This window comes from Silene latifolia, chromosome 11 (assembly GCF_048544455.1).
Source record: "Silene latifolia isolate original U9 population chromosome 11, ASM4854445v1, whole genome shotgun sequence".
Lineage (NCBI taxonomy): Eukaryota > Viridiplantae > Streptophyta > Magnoliopsida > Caryophyllales > Caryophyllaceae > Silene > Silene latifolia.
Window position 1 is genome coordinate 28,432,940 of NC_133536.1, and position 19,112 is coordinate 28,452,051.

Consider the following 19,112-nt stretch of genomic DNA (forward strand, 5'->3'; position numbering starts at 1 on the left):
TAATTCCCTTCTTCAAGAGCTTGGTGTCACTACTGTTGCTGCTCCATCTATTTATTGTGATAACTTAAGTGCAACACATTACTCCGCCAACCCGGTGTTTCATTCTCGAATGAAGCATCTTGCCATTGCTTTTCACTTCGTCAAAGAACATGTCCGTCTTGGTACAATTCGAATACAGCATATTAATGGCACGTACCAACTAGCTGACGCCCTAACAAAACCGTTGCACAAGCCTCGATTTCTCGAATTATCATCCAAGATTGGTCTTCGTCTTCGACCGTCCATCTTGAGCGGGAATATTAACAATACAAATGCTACTGCACTTGCTCAACAACTTTCCTAAACTTAGGAGTTTGTTTTAGTCAATGCACATGTGTTTATTATGATGTTTATCCTAGTCAATTCAAGTTGTAACAATCCCTTGTTTATAGTTCTGTTAGCTTAATTCTAGGATAGCTTCTAGGTTAGATTGTTAGTCTGACTTTTGTATAAATATTAGCATGTATCTCAGTAATCGATTAACACAACAATTTCACTTATAATCATCTTCTTTATAATCTGGACCGTTCAAAAGAAATGGTCTCTCCATTTCTTTTTAGGAAATGGAGAGGATTTACTCTTTTCGATTATACACAAAGACTATTCGATGCATATTTTAGTAATTATTTCAATATTTTAACTGTAATCTTTAAAAAATATAATAAATGATTATATATTACTATATATTATTATTAAATATTTACCATTTAAGAAAGAAAACAATAAAATAAAGGGAGTACAGACCAGTTTGAGTTGGGTTAATTCGGGTTTATCAAATTATCGGGCTAACTTGGGTCGGGTCAAGTCAGGTCCTTTCGAGTTTCAGGTTTGTTTTGGGTTAATTGGTTGTGTCATTTTCGAGTCAAGTGGGGTAAGTTATTTTGGGTCAGTTATTTTCAAGGCAATGACAAAATAAATCCGGAAAACGCCGGTCGAGTCGAGTACATACCGGGTTAATTTGGGCCGGGTTAGTTCGGATACCGATCTATTCAAGTGCACTAATTTCGGATCATTTCGAGTTCGAGTCCTTTCGGCTTCATGTTAGATGACTTGGTCATTTCGGATTAATTCAAGTTGGGACTTTTGTGTTTTTGTGTTTTCATGTTTATGAAATATTGAACCAATTTTTTTAACTCGTTTATTTATTAATTTACAGCTTACCACGAGAAAGAAAATGATTAAGAGGGTCATGATAATACATTAATCGGTTGGTCTTGCTTGTGATGGATACTATTCGTCACAAGGTGAAGACGGATAATACCTCTCACAATAAGGCAAGTGGAATGACAAGTGGGGGAAAATGGAACACTCCATAAATAATAACACTTGCATATTAGGAGAGAGGCGCTATCTATCTTCAGCTTATTATGGAGAGTGCCTGTATTTTGGGTACATTAATACCTCAAATCAAAATAAAAAATACGGAGTTGAAAAGAAAAAGAAAAGAAAAGTGGAGAGTTCCATAATAACAAGTTGCAAGTGAAGATAGTTGTAGGAAAGTAGATAAACTATTGTCTAACACGTGTAAAGGCCAAAGGGTGAAACAGTCTGCTGATGACATATCCCGTGTTTTAGTCGTTTGGTCCCGCGAATTTATCAACTCCCTTTGTGAACCACTCCTTACAAAACCTCCCATAATATCTCCACATTCATTGTTGTGAGAATCGGGCCTTGATCTGATAATGGTTCCCAGAGTTTGATCAATTTTGAAAAAGAAAGGCACAAATTCTCATTTCTGACAACATATCTGTCGCAAGATTGTGACCGTCAAGTGCTACCCATGCGAGTAGATAAGACAAAAAATAGGGCGTCTAGGTAAGTAGCAATCTGTTTTGTCGTATCTACCAACTTGGATAGTACCTGACTCGTCGACCGTCGCAAACTTGTAACTGATATGCCCGTCAAAAGGGAGACTTGCAGACTTGCTGAAAGAAAGGAATCGGCTTTTCATTATCTTTTTTTTTTTACAACTTTCCTGACTGTTCCAAAGCACAATTTTTTGACAAAAAATTATGGCAGATGTAACAAATCATCAAGTGAAGAGCATTGCCCAACTCATTATTCCGAGTTATTCACTATTCCAGTGGACAATATCAGAATCCGTTCCTAGTTTTCCGAATTCAGAACATCTTCATGGAAAAGAAAAGCGAAAATACATGGGTAAAAACCCCCCGTTTTACAAAAAACTTGCTCAAAGTGAATACGAGCATTTATTTACAAAACCTTAGACGATTGTATGCATACAACAGTGTACAGACAAACCATTTACTGCCCTACATCCCTCAATTTAAAATAGGGCTCATGACTCGGTTGTATAAATAGTTTCATACTGACGTACAACCATTTTATACAAGACTTAAAAGTTAAAACCAGTGGTCTCATCGACCTTTGGTTAGAGAATAGAGACTTTTCATATTTTAAAGCAACATATCCAAAGGTGGTGGCTTTCAGTAATCAGATAACACCGGACTTTAGCACCGCCTGTCCACCCCAACAACAACAACAACATCAGAGCCTTAATCCCAAAATGATTTGGGGTCGGCTGATATGAATCATCCTTTCTGTAATACCCGCTCTTTTAGAGACCCTTTGACCAGCGTTGACTAACCTTGGGAGCGGTAATAGTCCTTAGAAATGCGTGCCAAAGTTAACTTGGGTTGTGAGTTGTGCGTGATACTCGATAGAGTAGAGACTACTCAATCGAGTAGCGTGGTTACTCGATCGAGTAGGGGGTCACTCGATCGAGTATGTGGGACACTCGATCAAGTACCGGGTTTTCAGCGAGGGTTTTTAATCGCGTTTTGTTAAATCCGCAAATCATTTACGCCTCATTCCTTCTATCCTTTAGTCGCCTCTTTCCCTTCCCTTCACCATAAAACCTCCATGGAAGCCTTTTGAAGGTCCTTGTGCCTTAGGAGAGCATAGCTTGAGTCGGATAGCGGTCTTTTGCCGGGTTTTTCCTTGTAGGTATGTCGTCATCATCATCCGTATCCTTGTCTTTGCAGTTAGGGTTTGCTTGATAGTAATAGATGATTGTGTTATGGTTATAGGCATTGCTTGTTTGCTGGATATGTCGTAGGTCGGCATGGATTGGTTGCAGTTGTTTAAAGATAGGTTCGCCTACTCAGTTTCTGTAGATAGTCTAGTGTGTCGATTGTGGTGTCGTTGTTGTTGTGTTGTGGTTGAATTTGTGTGGCAGTGTGTATACGATTGTTGGTTGTTGTTGTATTGCAGTGAGTTGTGATTGTTTATCTCTGGTTCTCGAGATGCGTTCTCGGCTGAGTGGAGTCACTTGCGGGAGTGGCTTCACGCCCTAGTTTCCCCCTCCGTGGAACCCGCCACGGGAGGGGATGTGTACATTAATGGGATAGGGTTATCGCTCGGTATGATGAGCGGGGATTTGGTGGGTACGGCTGCGGTCCTCCACTGGCAGGGCTGGTCCAGTGGACAGTCGGTGACGGAGATTGATCGGTGTGGGTGTGCTTGTGTGTGACCGATTGTGTTGTATTGTATTGTTAGGTGTTGTTGGCATTGTTGTGTCTTATCTCAGTACTGACCTTGTGTGGTTGTCTTGTTATTTTATGTGTCTGCCGTGATCCCTTATGGTGAGCAGTATGTCTTAGCAGGTATTGATATCGTTGATAGCTAGAGTCCGGGTAGGGATGAGTCTTCACGAGATTTGATAGTAATAGCGAGTAGCCTTTGAGTTGTATCTTTTATATCGTCAGTTGGTTTTAAATCACTTGTAATATAACATAATAGTTCTTTTATCGACATTTGATTATTGCTGTCCTCGGGTAACCGAGATGGTAATGCCCTTATATGCTAAGGAAGGCCTAGTTAAGGCTCCTCTGGATATGGGGGTGTTACAAAGTGGTATCAGAGCGACGATTTTGGAACTTGTAACAAATAAACTTAATGAACATAGTGGGTCTAATAAAATGAACCTGGTGTATGTATAATGGGAGCCCCAGCTGATGCTAGGTTTTGGGTGAGTAGGCGCCCTCATTTCAAAATCTTGGCCCCATGATACTTAAGCCAGTCACAGGGTATGGGAATGTGGAGTCCGTGTGTATATATGTGATGTATATGTTAGTTGTGTCGGAGTTATTTGTGGTTGAGTCTTTGCTAACGTAGAGATGGGCATAGTAGTTGTGATTGGATGGTGTATGGTGAGGGATTGGCATGATTAGTGAGCTTATACGATGACTATGAGAAATGTGACAAGAGTTTATTCGATAGAAATGCGTGAAAATGTGAAAGTGTATGCCGTGATATGAAGGTGATCATGTTAATGTTTGCTTTAGGTTGTTAATAACGGTAATCATATATGAGTTATAATGTGAGACATAGCATATAGTAATGCGTATATGCCTTGTTTATTAGTTGAAACTTTTCGCTGCGTGACGATCGATTTGTGTAGTAAAACTTTGTTTATGTTGAGTTTGAACATGATAAGTTTTAAATTGCTATGTAGAGTATACATTATATCTTTATGACATATGAAAGAATGAATTATCGTTAATTATATGTTTCATGTTGATGTGAACACGAGTTTGGTAGTAATGTGGTAAGATAAGTTTAAGTAAGGTATGATGACGTGATTACGCTTATGAATGACTCGGTAGCAGGTAAACCGAGTTGGGTAATTTGTTGTAGCATAGTATGACATAAGCCTTAATTATTGAGACGATATGGTATGCTTGAGTAATAATGGTAATACGTGAACGAGTATGATAACTAGTGGCGAATTCCGAACTTAGTTTGGAATCGACACGCAATATTGTTTTTGCATGAACCATCTATTTACTTCGTATTTCAGACCGAGTACTTAACTATACTTGACCGAGTGCGAGTGCTTACTAGACCGAGTAGACCTCACCCGATCTAGTTAGGAAGCTATGACGTCGGGATTTGGAAATTTTCTGCAGATACTTGACGAAATAGCGCCTAGTCGATCGAGTAGAGGGCACTCGATCGAGTACCCTAGACACTCGATCGAGTAGGTTACTGTACAGTGAATTCTTACGGGTTTCTTAAAACCCCTAATTCTTCCTATTCTTCTCATTCCTTCCTCTTATTTCGAAACCTAAGCTCTCAAAACCCTCATAAGCTCTCATATCTTGGCAGTATGGTGACGGATTTAGGTTGTTTCTTCTTATTTGTTTGCATTCTTTTACTTTACTACTTAATCAAGGTATGATTTCTTCCCTATTTACATGTTTTTATGCCTTTAAAATTGTTGGGATGATTGTCTAATCTGAAATTTTGATTCATATGATCAATTTGTTGCTTTTAATTGCTGAAATATGATTCACATGCTTCCCTTTCATGAATGTTGGTGATTAATTGCTGTATAATAGACTAGAAACTGTCGATTTGGGGGCCGAAATTTTCTAGGGTTACAAAAATCAAAGTTTCGATTGATTGTTTTCTACATGTTTGATGAAGAAATTGAGTACTACATGTTGTGTATACCTTGTTGGAAGTTGGATTTTGGTGATTTTCGTCTTAAAACTTGCCTTAAAACTCCGTCTTAAAAGTGCCCCAAATCGAAATTCGTCTTCTATATTTGAAATTTGGTATTGAATATGAATGTTTAAGTAAGGGTAAACTTCAAATATGATAATGGTGATGCGAATTGATGGTGAATATGTCAAATTGTTACAGCTGTAGAGACCGTCTGACAAGTCTAAGTGAGTCGTTTGTTTCTAATATTGAAGGTTGATGATGATATATTCTAAATTACTTTTCTATGAGTATGTATGATACCTCACATGTTATTAGGTGTACATATAGAATAACATTGAATCATGCTAGGATGTTGGAAATTGGTTGGGTATGTTATGGTTACCATGCTAAACCTTTCACAACTATTGAATGTGAGTTGCTATAAACTGAATATGCATATCAAATTGGGAACTTGCTGGTGACGTGTGTACTTAGCTTCGCATTCAAAGTTCAATTGTAAGAATTATGTGCTCTACATGTCTATACAAGTTTGGTTTAAGTTATGTGCTGAAACAGATGCCGAGACTGAACATAGGGACCCGACAAAGCAAAAGGGGGGGGGGGGCTTCACAGCCTGAGACTGGGGAAGGGAGTGGACTCGTGGTACCCGCGGTACCGGAGTACCCTTCGGTTGTGTTTGTAGATTTTAAACAAAGGGAGCGTTTTGTAGCTTTGCAAAAACGCAAAATGAGGCCAACGAGGTGTGTGGATACCCCACTTCTGACTGATTTGGGGATAGAGACGGATGTGCGTCACATATTTGAGACCTTGGGCTTTACGGGGTTGTACCGGCTGAGGAAACATTCCTACCCGTTTCTTACCTTGGAGTTTATGAGCTCCTTTAGTTATGACCCAGCTGCCCAAACCGTTGAGTTTCGGTTGATGAACACAAGTTTCCTGCTTACTATGGATCTTTTCGCTTCTCACCTTGGGTTGGCCAAGCCTCCCAAGGATTTTATCACTGATATTCCTGCTGAGTGCGGTGGCTTCCGCCTAATGCCTTGTCTTACCGGGAAACCACCTCCCACCTCAAGCAACATGTTGATTAATGATGTTCAGCATGTTACATTGAGGATCTTTCTTCGTTCTCTCTCGAACCTCCTTTATGATAGACCGGATATCGATGGCGAACAATCATGAGGCGTTGCTTCTGATGTCTTACTTGAACCCGGAGCGGGCCAGGAAAGTGGTCTTCAATGCTCCTGCCATCGTCTGTGCTAGCCTTGCTTTGATGGCTACTGCCACTTCCCGGTACCTGAGTTGTGGCGCCATCGCCACTCGGTTAGCTGAAAAGCTAACCTCCTTTGAGGCTTCTTCGGAGTATGTGCCTCTGGCTACACCGGTGCCTACGATGGACCGTGACTACTATCTCGACCTGAAATGGTTGAGAACTTTGGCTGACGGTAGCCTAGCCTGGAGAGTGTGGGGGATGAGTTGGATGGAGATCCCGGCTCCAGAGCACCTTCCACCGACCGAGCCGTTAGAGCCGGTGGTGAATGCTGTTGACTCCGACGAGGAGGAGGAGGATGATGACGTGCCCCGCCAGTTGCATACCTACCTCATTGATGACACGATTCTCCAAGTGATGCCCGAGCCGAAGAAAGGGGAGAACGCGGCGGTAGTGGAGGAGAGGCCCAGGTTGGGGAGAGGACCCCGTCGAGTGAGAGAGAGGACCGCTGAGACTAGACCACGGCCGGTAGCACCACCACAAAGAAAGACCCCTTTTCCGTGCTACCCCTACCTTGACACCCCAGAGACGCGATCGAGTTACTTGGCAGAGAGAGTGTCATCTACTTTGACACTCAGGAATATGCACGAGATGGCGTACACTCAGGGGATTGGGACAGAGGGACCGCATCCGGTATGGTGGAGTGGAGTTGGGGATTATAGTGGGGTTTTCCACTCTTACGGGGTGGATCAGTCAGCTTGGGGGACGCCTCAGTCCTTTGCCTTTGGCGGCTTGACCCCGTGGTACGTGAGTCCTGGAGCTAGAGCGGGGGTTGATGCGGTTGTTGGGACATCTGGAGCGGGCACATCAGGAGGCGATGGTGGTGGTGATGAGGTGATGGAGGAGGAGGAGCAGCAGCAGCAGCAGGAGTGATACTCCGATTTCTTTATCCCTGTTTATGATCGTTGGTATTGGATGTTGGTAGTTGTTAGTAGTTAGAACTTTTATTCTCGGATTTGTATGCTTGGCCATAAGGCCGGATTTGCTAGTTGACTTTGTTGCAGGATTTTGTGAGTCGGGAGGTCATTCCGACTCAAGTTATGTGACGATTTTATATATATATGTGTGTTGGTTATGACAGGTTTCCCAAGATTTTGACCTGTAGGTACTCGACAGAGTACCTCATACTCGGTCGAGTAGCTACAGGTGTGGCAGATTTGAGGCATTCTGATCTCAGGGCTACTCGATCGAGTACAACTAGTTACTCGATCGAGTAGCACTGTTACAGGAACTTTTCGAAAATAAAAATTGTTTAATGGTTACATAATTGTATGTTCGATGTTTACCATGGTTATTGATGCTTAGTAACACCTTTGAACCGTTAATTTTATATGTTAGAAGTTGCGCTTGGATTTTATAGGCATATTTGTAACAAGTAGTGAAGTGGTGATTGTTTCTTGTTGCTTTAACATTACATCCGCCATATGTACTATCTATTCATCGGAATTACATCTTTTCTTACACCTGTGCATATGATATTAATATGCTTTCTTGACGGCGGCTAGTTATTCGGGTGGGTTGTGTATGTTTCCTAATTTAATGGATATATGATTAGTGAGTAATGTCTATAATAAATAATATGGTTTTAATTTATGTTCCGATGCAAGTAATAAGCAACATGTGTGGTAATTTGGTGGTGAACTTCGGGGACGAAGTTCCTTTTTAGAAGGGAAGACTAATGTCGCAAAATAAAAAGACTGATTTTGAAATTATGTTGTTGTTCGTTTAAAATGTTTTTTTGTTTATTTACAATGTTCTCTATTACTTTGGTCACGTTGCTTGTATGAAGTTTGTAATTGGTTACTTTAGTTCGTTGAGTAATTCATACGTTGAAGTGAAAATTAATAGTATGTTTTAAAAGACGGTCATAAAGAGACAGTTATGGCGGCATGTGTTGTAATGGAATCGCGTTGTTGAGTCACATGCGGGTATGGTCATGCGACATGTTGATATGAGATGTGTTTCGCGTTGTTGGTTTTTGCTAAGTGAAAGTGTAGGTTCGTGGGTGTTAAGTATTTCAAGTAATGTCTTGTAAGAGTTGAACTATATAGAGTGTTAGACAGTGATGATGATGACATGGGGATGGCATTTCGGGGGAATAGTGACCTGTGTCGAAGAGTAGCGATGTCGTTGTGTTCTCGTGTCTTGTGCTTTGAGTTAGGTGAGTTGAACTTCGGGGACGAAGTTCTTTTTAGAGGGAAGACTGTAATACCCGCCCTTTTAGAGACCCTTTGACCAGCGTTGACTGACCTTGGGAGCGGTAATAGTCCTTAGAAATGCGTGCCAAAGTTAACTTGGGTTGTGAGTTGTGCGTGATACTCGATAGAGTAGAGACTACTCGATTGAGTAGCGTGGTTACTCGATCGAGTAGAGGGTCACTCGATCGAGTATGTGGGACACTCGATCGAGTACCAGGTTTTCAGCGAGGGTTTTTAATCGCGTTTTGTTAAATCCGCAAATCATTTCCGCCTCATTCCTTCTATCCTTTAGTCGCCTCTTTCCCTTCCCTTCACCATAAAACCTCCATGGAAGCCTTTTGAAGGTCCTTGTGCCTTAGGAGAGCATAGCTTGAGTCAGATAGCGGTCTTTTTCCGGGTTTCTCCTTGTAGGTATGTCGTCATCATCATCCGTATCCTTGTCTTTGCAGTTAGGGTTTGCTTGATAGTAATAGATGATTGTGTTGTGGTTATAGGCATTGCTTGTTTGCCGGATATGTCGTAGGTCGGCATGGATTGGTTGCAGTTGCTTAAAGATAGGTTCGCCTACTCAGTTTCTGTAGATAGTCTAGTGTGTCGATTGTGGTGTCGTTGTTGTTGTGTTGTGGTTGAATTTGTGTGGCAGCGTGTATACGATTGTTGGTTGTTGTTGTATTGCAGTGAGTTGTGATTGTTTGTCTCTGGTTCTCGAGATGCGTTCTCGGCTGAGTGGAGTCACTTGCGGGAGTGGCTTCACGCCCTAGTTTCGCCCTCCGTGGAACCCGCCACGGGAGGGGATGTGTACATTAATGGGACAGGGTTATCGCTCGGTATGATGAGCGGGGATTTGGTGGGTACGGCTGCGGTCCCCCACTGGCAGGGCTGGTCCAGTGGACAGTCGGTGACGGAGATTGATCGGTGTGGGTGTGCTTGTGTGTGACCGATTGTGTTGTATTGTATTGTTAGGTGTTGTTGGCATTGTTGTGTCTTATCTCAGTACTGACCTTGTGTGGTTGTCTTGTTATTTTATGTGTCTGCCGTGATCCCTTATGGTGAGCAGTCTGTCTTAGCAGGTATTGATATCGTTGATAGCTGGAGTCCGGGTAGGGATGAGTCTTCACGAGATTTGATAGTAATAGCGAGTAGCCTTTGAGTTGTATCTTTTATATCGTCAGTTGGTTTTAAATCACTTGTAATATAACATAATAGTTCTTTTATCGACATTTGATTATTGCTGTCCTCGGGTAACCGAGATGGTAATGCCCTTATATGCTAAGGAAGGCCTAGTTAAGGCTCCTCTGGATATGGGGGTGTTATACTTTCGAACCGTCCATGGATGAACGCACGCCTCAAAATGCGAATAAAAAGGGAAAATGAAAAACAAAAAGGAAGAACGAAAATGTAATGGAAAGTCAAGGTTAACTTAGGGGTTTTAAAATCGAATTCCGGATTTTTTTTATAAAAACTTAAAATTTAAATCGAGAGAAAAGATTAAAGTGATTTTTAAAAACCGAAATAGAATTAAGGATCCGGAATGAACCAAGTAAAATCTATAAGAAAGTGGTTGGTAAAAAAGTGTAATAAAGGAGAGAAGAATAAATAATTTAATTTCTTTAAATTAAATAAAAAAACACTAAATATGTAAAAAAACATCAAATACTAAAAATCCACATGTATCATTTCCCTCCATTATGCCCTCTCCGTCACCATACTCTCCTCAAGCCCCAGAAATCTCATATCGAGCTCTATCACTCTCAACCATGTCTTTCTCGGTCTTCCTCTACCTTTAGGGACCTTTTCTGTTCTCCTAGTCTCCAGCTTCCTAACTGGTGCGTCCATAGGTGTCCTTCTCCCATGGCCAAACCATCTTAGTCGGTTTTCCATCATCTTGTCCTCTATTGGCGCCACTTTTACCTTTTCCCTAATCACCTCATTCCTTAACCGATCTTTCCTTGTATGTCCGCACATCCACCTCAACATGCGCATCTCCGCCACACTCATCTTTTGAATGTGACAATGTTTCACGGCCCAACACTCGGAACCGTAAAGTAAGGCAGGCCTAATTGTCGTGCGATAAAATTTTCCCTTTAATCTTTGGGGCATATCTTTATCGCATAGAAACCCTGAAGCACTCTTCCATTTCAACCATCCTGCTTTAATTCTGTGAGCCACATCTCCGTCTAACTCCCCATCTTTTTGCGCATTTTCTGACCAACCATGGTGACAAAGTTCATAACAATTTGTTACTCTGCAGCAAATTATGTTGTACTTATGAGACTTATTGTATTTATGAGAATGAATGATACATTGATGTGTTAGCTTTATAATGTATATATAGTGAACGAGAAGAGCTAAATAGGGTTAGTAGGTGGAGCCTTTTTACACAAGAAATATATACTTTCTCTAATTACAGTGTGAATGAATTATGTAGATTGATTGGCTTGATATTGTTGCCTTGTTTGCAGGATTTCTGAAGATTGAGAGTATATGCTTGGAATAATGTTAATACGCCCCCTCAAGATGGACGTCCAAGGGAGAAGGCCAATCTTGTCTCGTAGTTCTTGGAATCGAATTTTGTGAAGAGGCTTGGTGAGAGCATCAGCTAACTGATCTTTGCCGACAATGTGTTGGATACGAATGTGATCGAGCTGTAGCTTTTCTTTGACGAAGTGAAAAGAGAGTGCCATATGTTTCATTCTTGAGTGGAAGACGGGATTCTTTGCATATAGTGTTGCCGACATATTGTCACAATATATTGCCGGAGGTTTGGTGGTGGTAATTTTGAGTTCAGCGAGCAAGTTACGAAGCCATAACGTCTCTGTAGTTACAGCGGCGAGGGCTCGAAATTCTGCTTCAGTTGTGGAAAGAGCTAGTCCACGTTGCTTCTTTGACGACCAAGAGATGGAGTTACGGCCAAGATAGAGAATATATCCGGTGGTGGAGATGTAGTTGTCTTTATCACCTGCAAAGTCTGCATCACAGAACGCATGAAGACATAGGGGAGAGTTACGATATAGTTGAAGGCCATGGTTCTGAGTGCCTTGAAGGTAGCGAAGGAGGTGTTTAAGTGCTGTCCAATGTGTGGTGGTAGGATGATGGAGAAATTGAGCTAGGCGATTGACAGTGAAGGCAATATCTGGTCGGGTGAGGGAGAGGTATTGTAAGCTCCTAACAATGGCACGATAATCATGGTGGTCTTGTATTGGTTTATTGTCTTCACGAATGAGGTGAATGTCAGTAGCTACGGGTGTGGTGTTGGGTTTAGCATCCGGCATTTTGTATTTTACAAGTAAATCATGTATGTATTTTGATTGGTTTAGGTGGAGCCCAAGGTTGTTAGGTTGGACCTCAATGCCTAAGAAATACGATAGAAGTCCGAGATCCTTGAGCGAGAATCGTGTAGCTAGATTGGTAATATATTGTTGTAACTGATGATGGTTTGGACCAGTAATTATAATGTCGTCAACATAGACGAGCATATAAATACAGGTAGTTTTAGTGTGTAGAAGAAAAAGCGAGGAATCATAAATTGATTGTTTGAAACCGTAGTGAACAAGGTGAGTTTTTAGTTCGGTGTACCAAGCTCGAGGAGCTTGTTTTAAGCCGTAAATAGCCTTGTTTAGTTTGCAAACAAAATCAGGTTTGGCGGTGTCAACGAAGCCTTGAGGTTGAGCCATGTATACGTCATCAGTTGACGTTCCTTGGAGGAAAGCATTGTTAACATCAAGCTGACGTAATGGCCAAGCTTTGGTGACAGCGAGAGAGAGTATTAGACGAACTGTGGTTGGTTTTACAACGGGGCTAAAGGTTTCAGTAAAGTCTATCCCGGGGCGTTGATGAAAACCTTTAGCAACTAAACGAGCTTTGTGTTGCTTAAGTGAGCCATCAGGATTATATTTAATTCTATAGACCCATTTGCAGCCGATGATGTTTTGAGAAGGGTGACGAGGGACTAAGGTCCAGGTTTTATTTTTCTCAAGAGCGTGAAATTCATCTTGCATAGCATGACGCCAATGGGGAAGAACAAGAGCTTGTTTGACCGTATTGGGTAGAGTGGTGTTAGCATTAGAGTGATGTGCTAGGTTTGCATATTTAGGATTGGGTTTACGGATATTGTGATCAAGTCTTGTAACAACAGTTCTTCTAGACAAAGGGGTAGATTGTACCGTGGAGGTTGTGGGTGGGTCGTTGGGCGTGGCAGAGGGTGTAGGGTCACAGGAGTTAGTGGTGGTAGAGGTAGTGGCGTTAGTGGTGGTAGCAGGCAAGTCAGTGGTAGTGGCGTTAGTGGTGGTAGAGGTAGGTTGGGTAGTGTGATCACGGCGAGTGTAGGTGGAGGTGATAGGATGGCGAGATTGAATGGCGGATTGAGGATTTGGAGGTAGGGAAGTTGAAGGTGGGTTTGAAAGAATGGGAAGGATAAGATGACACCAATCATCGGGGTTAATATCAGTGGAAGGTGATGGTGTGGTTTGAAGTAAGCGATAATAGGCAAATTCGTCCTCAATGAACTTGACATGGCGCGAGGTATATAAGCGATTTGTTTTGGGGTCGAGGCAGTGAAATGCACTTTGAGTGGATAAGTATCCAACAAAAATGCAGGGAGTGGAGCGATAATCAAGTTTGTGTTTTGTATATGGTCGTAGCCATGGGTAACATAAACAACCGAAATTGTGCAATTTTTTGTAGTCAGGTTGTGTATTATGCATTTTGAAATATGGTGTATGGCCATTTAGTGATTTAGTAGGGAGTCGGTTAATAAGATATGTTGCCGTACTAAAGGCAAATGGCCAAATTTTGGTGGGTAAGTTGGCGTGAGATAGGAGAGCGAGACCGGTTTCAACAATGTGACGGTGTCTTCGTTCGGCATAACCATTATGTTCGGGAGTATGAGGTGGAGAAGTGAAGTGGCTAATGCCGTTGTCAAGTAATGATGGGTTTAATTTTTGAAATTCTCCGCCATTGTCGGAGAAAAATTGTCGAATAGGTCGTTGAAAATATTTTTCCACCAATGCTTTAAATCTAAGAAATACTTGTGTGGTTTCGGATTTTAGTTTTAGTGGAAATAGCCATATATATTTACTATAGTGGTCGACAAATATTACGTAGTACTTGTAATTTTCACGCGATAGGATGGGGCTTGTCCATAGGTCGGAATAAATTAAATCGAGTGGTGCTGTGGTTTTAAATGTTGAATTCGCAAATGGTAGTTTCTTACTTTTGCTAATATGACACGACTCGCAAAAGGAAAATTCTGAAATCGGAAAAGGTGCATTTTTATTAATGAGTTTCATTACATCAAAAGTAGGATGGCCTAATTTCTGATGCCATGAAAGAGGAGTTGAGCATTTTTGGGCCGGATTTGCGCTTGGTTGGACTGAGCTCAACTCGTAAATTCCATTCTTAGCCTTGCCCTTGAGGAGTATCGCACCCGTCGAAATTGCCTTTACAATAAAACAAGATTAGGAAAAAATAACATAAGCATCGTTATCTTGACACAGTTGAGAAATACATAAAATATTGCAAGAAATTCGCGGCACATGTAACACGTTATTTAACTTAATTGAAGAGAAGGGTAATCGAAAAGAACCTATGTTGGCAATATCAAGTGCAGAACCGTCTCCGATAATCAGGTTGTCAGGGCCAAGGTAAGGAGAATGGAGAGCGAGAGTATCCAAATCATGAGTGACATGATGGGATGTCCCACTGTCAAGGAGGTAATTCGGGTTGGGGGCAGAGTTGTCGTAGGTGGTAGGGTTGCCGTGGGTGGCAGGGTTGTCGTGAGTGGCAGAATGGGCCTGGGGTGGGTTGTTATGGTTGCGTGTGGGTGGTTCAGGAAAAGCGATGTTCGGAAACAGCTTTCGAAAATAAGGGCAGTTGGCAATTACATGGCCAGTTTGTCGGCACCACTGACAGCGCCCCTTAAAGGGTCGAGGGTTGGAGTTGGTGGCCGAGGATGAGGGGACAGTGGGTTGTGGGAATTGTGGTGTCGGGTTGGCAGTGTGGGGTTGGTATTGGCGGTTGTTGTGGCCACGGTAATTGGTGTTGTGGCGATAGGATGGGTTTGCAGTGGGTTGAAAAATGTCAGTGGGTGTTTGTTGTTTTAGAAGCAGTTCATGATGGAGCAACTTTTCATGTAATGCTTCAAAAGAAATCGGGTTGTTACGGGCACGGACCGTATCCATGACTGGTTTGTATAGGTTGTAATCAAGTCCTTTGAGGACTTTTGAGACGATGTCCTCCGGGTCAAGGGTCTTGCCTAATAAGGCTAATTGGTCTATACATGATTTAATAGCATTCATATAATCAGCTATGGACTGATCTGTGGTTTTTACTATCGAATCGAGACGATCTTTAAGTTGTAGGATATGTGCTCTTGACGGGTTGGCATATGTGTGTGCCAAGATGTCCCAAGCTTCCTTGGACGTGGTTGCCCGTACAATGAGTGCTTGGATGGTCGAACTCAGAGTACCCATAAGGGCCCCTAAAATTAGACCATCTTGTTTTAGCCAAGATAGGTAGGCGGGGTTGGGTTTGTCGAGTTTGTCGTCACCAGTAATGGTGGGTGGTGGCGACGGGTTCGATCCGTCAACGAAGCCAAAAAGGCTGTAAACAAAGAGAATGGTCATGAGTTGGAACCTCCATGAAACATAGTTGAGTGGGTTCAACTTAACACAGTGGCTAAGGTTGAGTGAGACGAGTGGTTTGGTGTTGTCATGAGAGTTGGGAATGGTTGTTTCAGAGGTCGACATGAGGATAGAGGGTGTGCTTACAGTGAGGGTGGAAAGTGCGGAGCGTTTGAAGGTTGCTAGGCGTGGTGACAGAGGGTTTGTGGATCTCTTATGACTTCTTGATACCATATGAGACTTTATTGTATTTATGAGAATGAATGATACATTGATGTGTTAGCTTTACAGTGTATATATAGTGAATGAGAAGAGCTAAATAGGGTTAGTAGGTGGAGCCTTTTTACACAAGAAATATATACTTTCTCTAATTACAGTGTGAATGAATTATGTAGATTGATTGGCTTGATATTGTTGCCTTGTTTGCAGGATTTCTGAAGATTGAGAGTATATGCTTGGAATACTGTTAATAGTACTGGCTTAATAGCAACTACTGTAATAATCTTCGCCTTATCGGTTAATACGTCACTTATTAGCAACCATATTTTTACCTTACCGGGACACATTCATTAAAAATCTACTCAAGCATAATGTAAGACAAGCTTTTCCTAATACCACATTCATGACAGATTAGGTTGCAGCATCCTTTATTTAAGCAAAATTCCCTAAACCCAAAACCATAGAAGAATTAAATACTTCAAACACCTAACATTAAGGACCAATACTATATTAACTGACAATTCTTGTAAATAAAGTCTCAAACACCTAAAGAGATCATTTTGCAACAGGAGCATCATTGTCGGTCAGAGTACCGATCCAAGCTGGTGGAAGCATTCCTGTCTGCTCATGGACTGTCTTCATAAGAGGAGGAAGCATGCTATAGACATCAGCAATATCCCTCATGGACCCACCAGAAGCGCTTCCGCTTTCCAATCCGGGCCCACCAGACCCTGATGACCAGATACTGATCTTAGGCTGCAGACCCTGGATAGCATTAGCATTGATCCTTGCCATCTCTTGATATACCCCTGAGTTGATCATCATGTAGTCCCTTAGTGCAGCATAGTTTCCATCAAGAGACTTTAAGACAGTATTTAGGTAAAATCCTTGGGCTTGAGCCATGGCTACGATTCCCTCGGCTTCCTTCTTTTTGGCATACACGTCAGCATCCGCTGCTTGCTGACGTGCATAGAAGGCCGCTTCTGCCTCTGCCTTGGTTGCCTCAGCCTGCTGTTGTTTTTCGTACAGATTTGCATCTGCTTCCTTTTGGTTGTTGTATAGATTTCTGTTGGCTTCTTGGACCTGTTAAGTTACTCCAACAACAATGGTTAGTTGCTTTCATTTCAGAAATCGACAAGATGCCAGAGTTAATTATTACGGACCTTAATGTCATACTCAACAGTGGCCTTACTGAGGAGGTCAGCCCTAAGTTTCTCAGTCCTGGAAAGAGCATTCTTCTTCTCAACCTCACTCTGAAGCTCTGCCTCTCGGATGGCCACCGCCTTATTGGCTTCCACCTCAGCAAGCTGAGCTGACTGGCTCCATCCAGCCTTCATGGCCAATAGCTCGGCATTTGCCTTTGCCACATCAGCCTCTTTTTGATTCTGAAATATCTTGATTTCACTCTGCACCTTGATTTCTTCCTTCTTGCCTTCTCCTTGCCTTTGTGTAGTTATGATTTTGGTCTCAGCGTCGATTTTTGCTGCATTTTGTGTTGTTTGGCCTTCCCTGAGCTTTGCTCCAATCTCACCTTTCATTCTAGCCTCGGCTACATCAACCTAAGGAGATACACATTCCAGAAATCAGTGAGAAATTGAACATGACGAAATCCAAGAAAGCAATCATCTTTGGAATCCATTTAAAAAATCATCACTCTTTCCAAATTTCAGTTTTGTTCAAACATCCATAATCCAACTCGAATGACACTCGCAGAATTATCATATGCATACAATTCTTTCATAAAAAAATAAAAATTCCATTCAAAGATGATTCATTCAGACACATAATATCCCAAAAAAAATGGCCTTCAAAAGTTCTTAATACAAGATCAATACTTTTTCTACATGCATTTCAAACATTACAATTTTTTTAATCAAATTCAAACTACTCTTCATTAACGTCAAAATTTCAAAAACCAAACAACAAATGTATCAATCTATATTACCTTTATCAGAAAATAAGCAAACAAACGCGACATCAAATTCAAAACTACTGTATAATGTAGTACAACAACAACAACATTACTGCAGTGCCTCAAGCCCTCAAAGGCTCCTGCGAATTGCGGAGTAAGGGGGGAGTCGGATGTAGAAGTTCACAAAATTCATAATGAAATGAAAATATTAAAACATGAAGATTAATGAAAATACCTTGGCTTGATTAGCAGCCTCCATCTGAGTCTTCTGACCCAAGTAAGAAAAATACTCATGACCGCGAACATCAACAAGCTGCTTAACATTAGCATTATAAATGATCAAACCAAACTGATTCAACTCCAACTGAACTTTATCAAAAACCTCCTTCTTAAAATCCTTAGTACCCTTAAATATCTCCTCCATTGTCATAGAAGCCGCAAGCACACGCGTCTCACCCTCAATGATCCCCTGCACAAGCTCATTAACATGGTTCGAGCTCATTTCATGAGGCGACATGAGCTTCGCGTACAACACAAGCGAATCCTCATCATCAACTTTAGGCCCAATGGTGAAAACTGCAGGCAGTAGGAAAGGGAGTTTCTCGGCCGACATTGCCTGCACTTCGAATGTGTAGTTCACCGGGGAGACATTGACACGGACATAGCGTTGGCCGGGAAGAATGAGAGCCTTTTTGGAGAGTTTAATGTCAGTAATTTGGAATCCTGTTATGGCTAAGTACTCTGATGGTCCTGCTACTTTGTACCTTGGTATTGGTGACATTTTTTTACTGGTTATTGTTACTTTTTACTGTCTTTTAATGTGTTTTGCGTAGGGTTTTCAGGTGTACAATTTGATGAAGGAGATAGTGTTGTAGTTTGTTATACAAGTTCAATAATGAGGGAGGCTTTTAAGGAGAATTCCATGAAAATAGCTCAAGTTTGGTACAAGTATATGTTGTTTAGTAATGGGATTCACTAGAGTATGGTTAGTTGTGTAGGGGTATGGTTTAAAGTAGACGTAGCAAACGGGTCATCATTCAGCATGGTCAATTTTGCTAGGTCTAGGGTATCCCGTATTCATACTTAAAACTAAAACGAGAAATCTCAAAATTGTTTATTTTAACCCTAAAAACCGAACAGAAAAATCTGAGGATTCGTATCCCAAACTATATAACCTTCAGTTCGTCGGTTTTGGTTAACCGAAATTTTTAAAACACGAACCAAAACCGAACCGATTTAGATGAATTAAAACCGGTTCGGTAAACCGGACCGTTTTGACTTTTCGGTTCGGTAAATTAAATAAATAAAAAATGATGGTTTTTGGTTTTTTCGGTTCGGTTTTCATGGTTCGGTTAACCATGAACGGCTGAACGCCCCTAGGGGAA

General features: G+C 41.5%; 1 protein-coding gene across 1 annotated transcript; it reads right to left on the bottom strand.

Moving 5' to 3' along the window:
* Nucleotides 1-16,228: 16,228 nt before the first annotated feature.
* LOC141611460 (flotillin-like protein 6) lies at nucleotides 16,229-18,608 on the bottom strand. Its single transcript, XM_074429993.1, has 3 exons — nucleotides 17,963-18,608; nucleotides 16,979-17,374; nucleotides 16,229-16,898 (listed from the first exon to the last, which is right to left on the bottom strand). Exons 1-3 carry the CDS (start codon nucleotides 18,506-18,508, stop codon nucleotides 16,371-16,373), a joined length of 1,470 nt encoding a protein of 489 aa, XP_074286094.1. The 5' UTR covers nucleotides 18,509-18,608; the 3' UTR covers nucleotides 16,229-16,370.
* Nucleotides 18,609-19,112: the final 504 nt, after the last annotated feature.

Excerpts from the sequence above, each read along its gene's own strand:
- LOC141611460 (XM_074429993.1), bottom strand. The coding sequence starts at position 18,508 with ATGTCACCAATACCAAGGTACAAAGTAGCAGGACCATCAGAGTACTTA. Across the intron at positions 17,375-17,962 it reads AGGCTGCTAATCAAGCCAAG|GTTGATGTAGCCGAGGCTAG; the intron begins GTATTTTCATTA and ends GTATCTCCTTAG. Across the intron at positions 16,899-16,978 it reads CTGTTGAGTATGACATTAAG|GTCCAAGAAGCCAACAGAAA; the intron begins GTCCGTAATAAT and ends GTAACTTAACAG.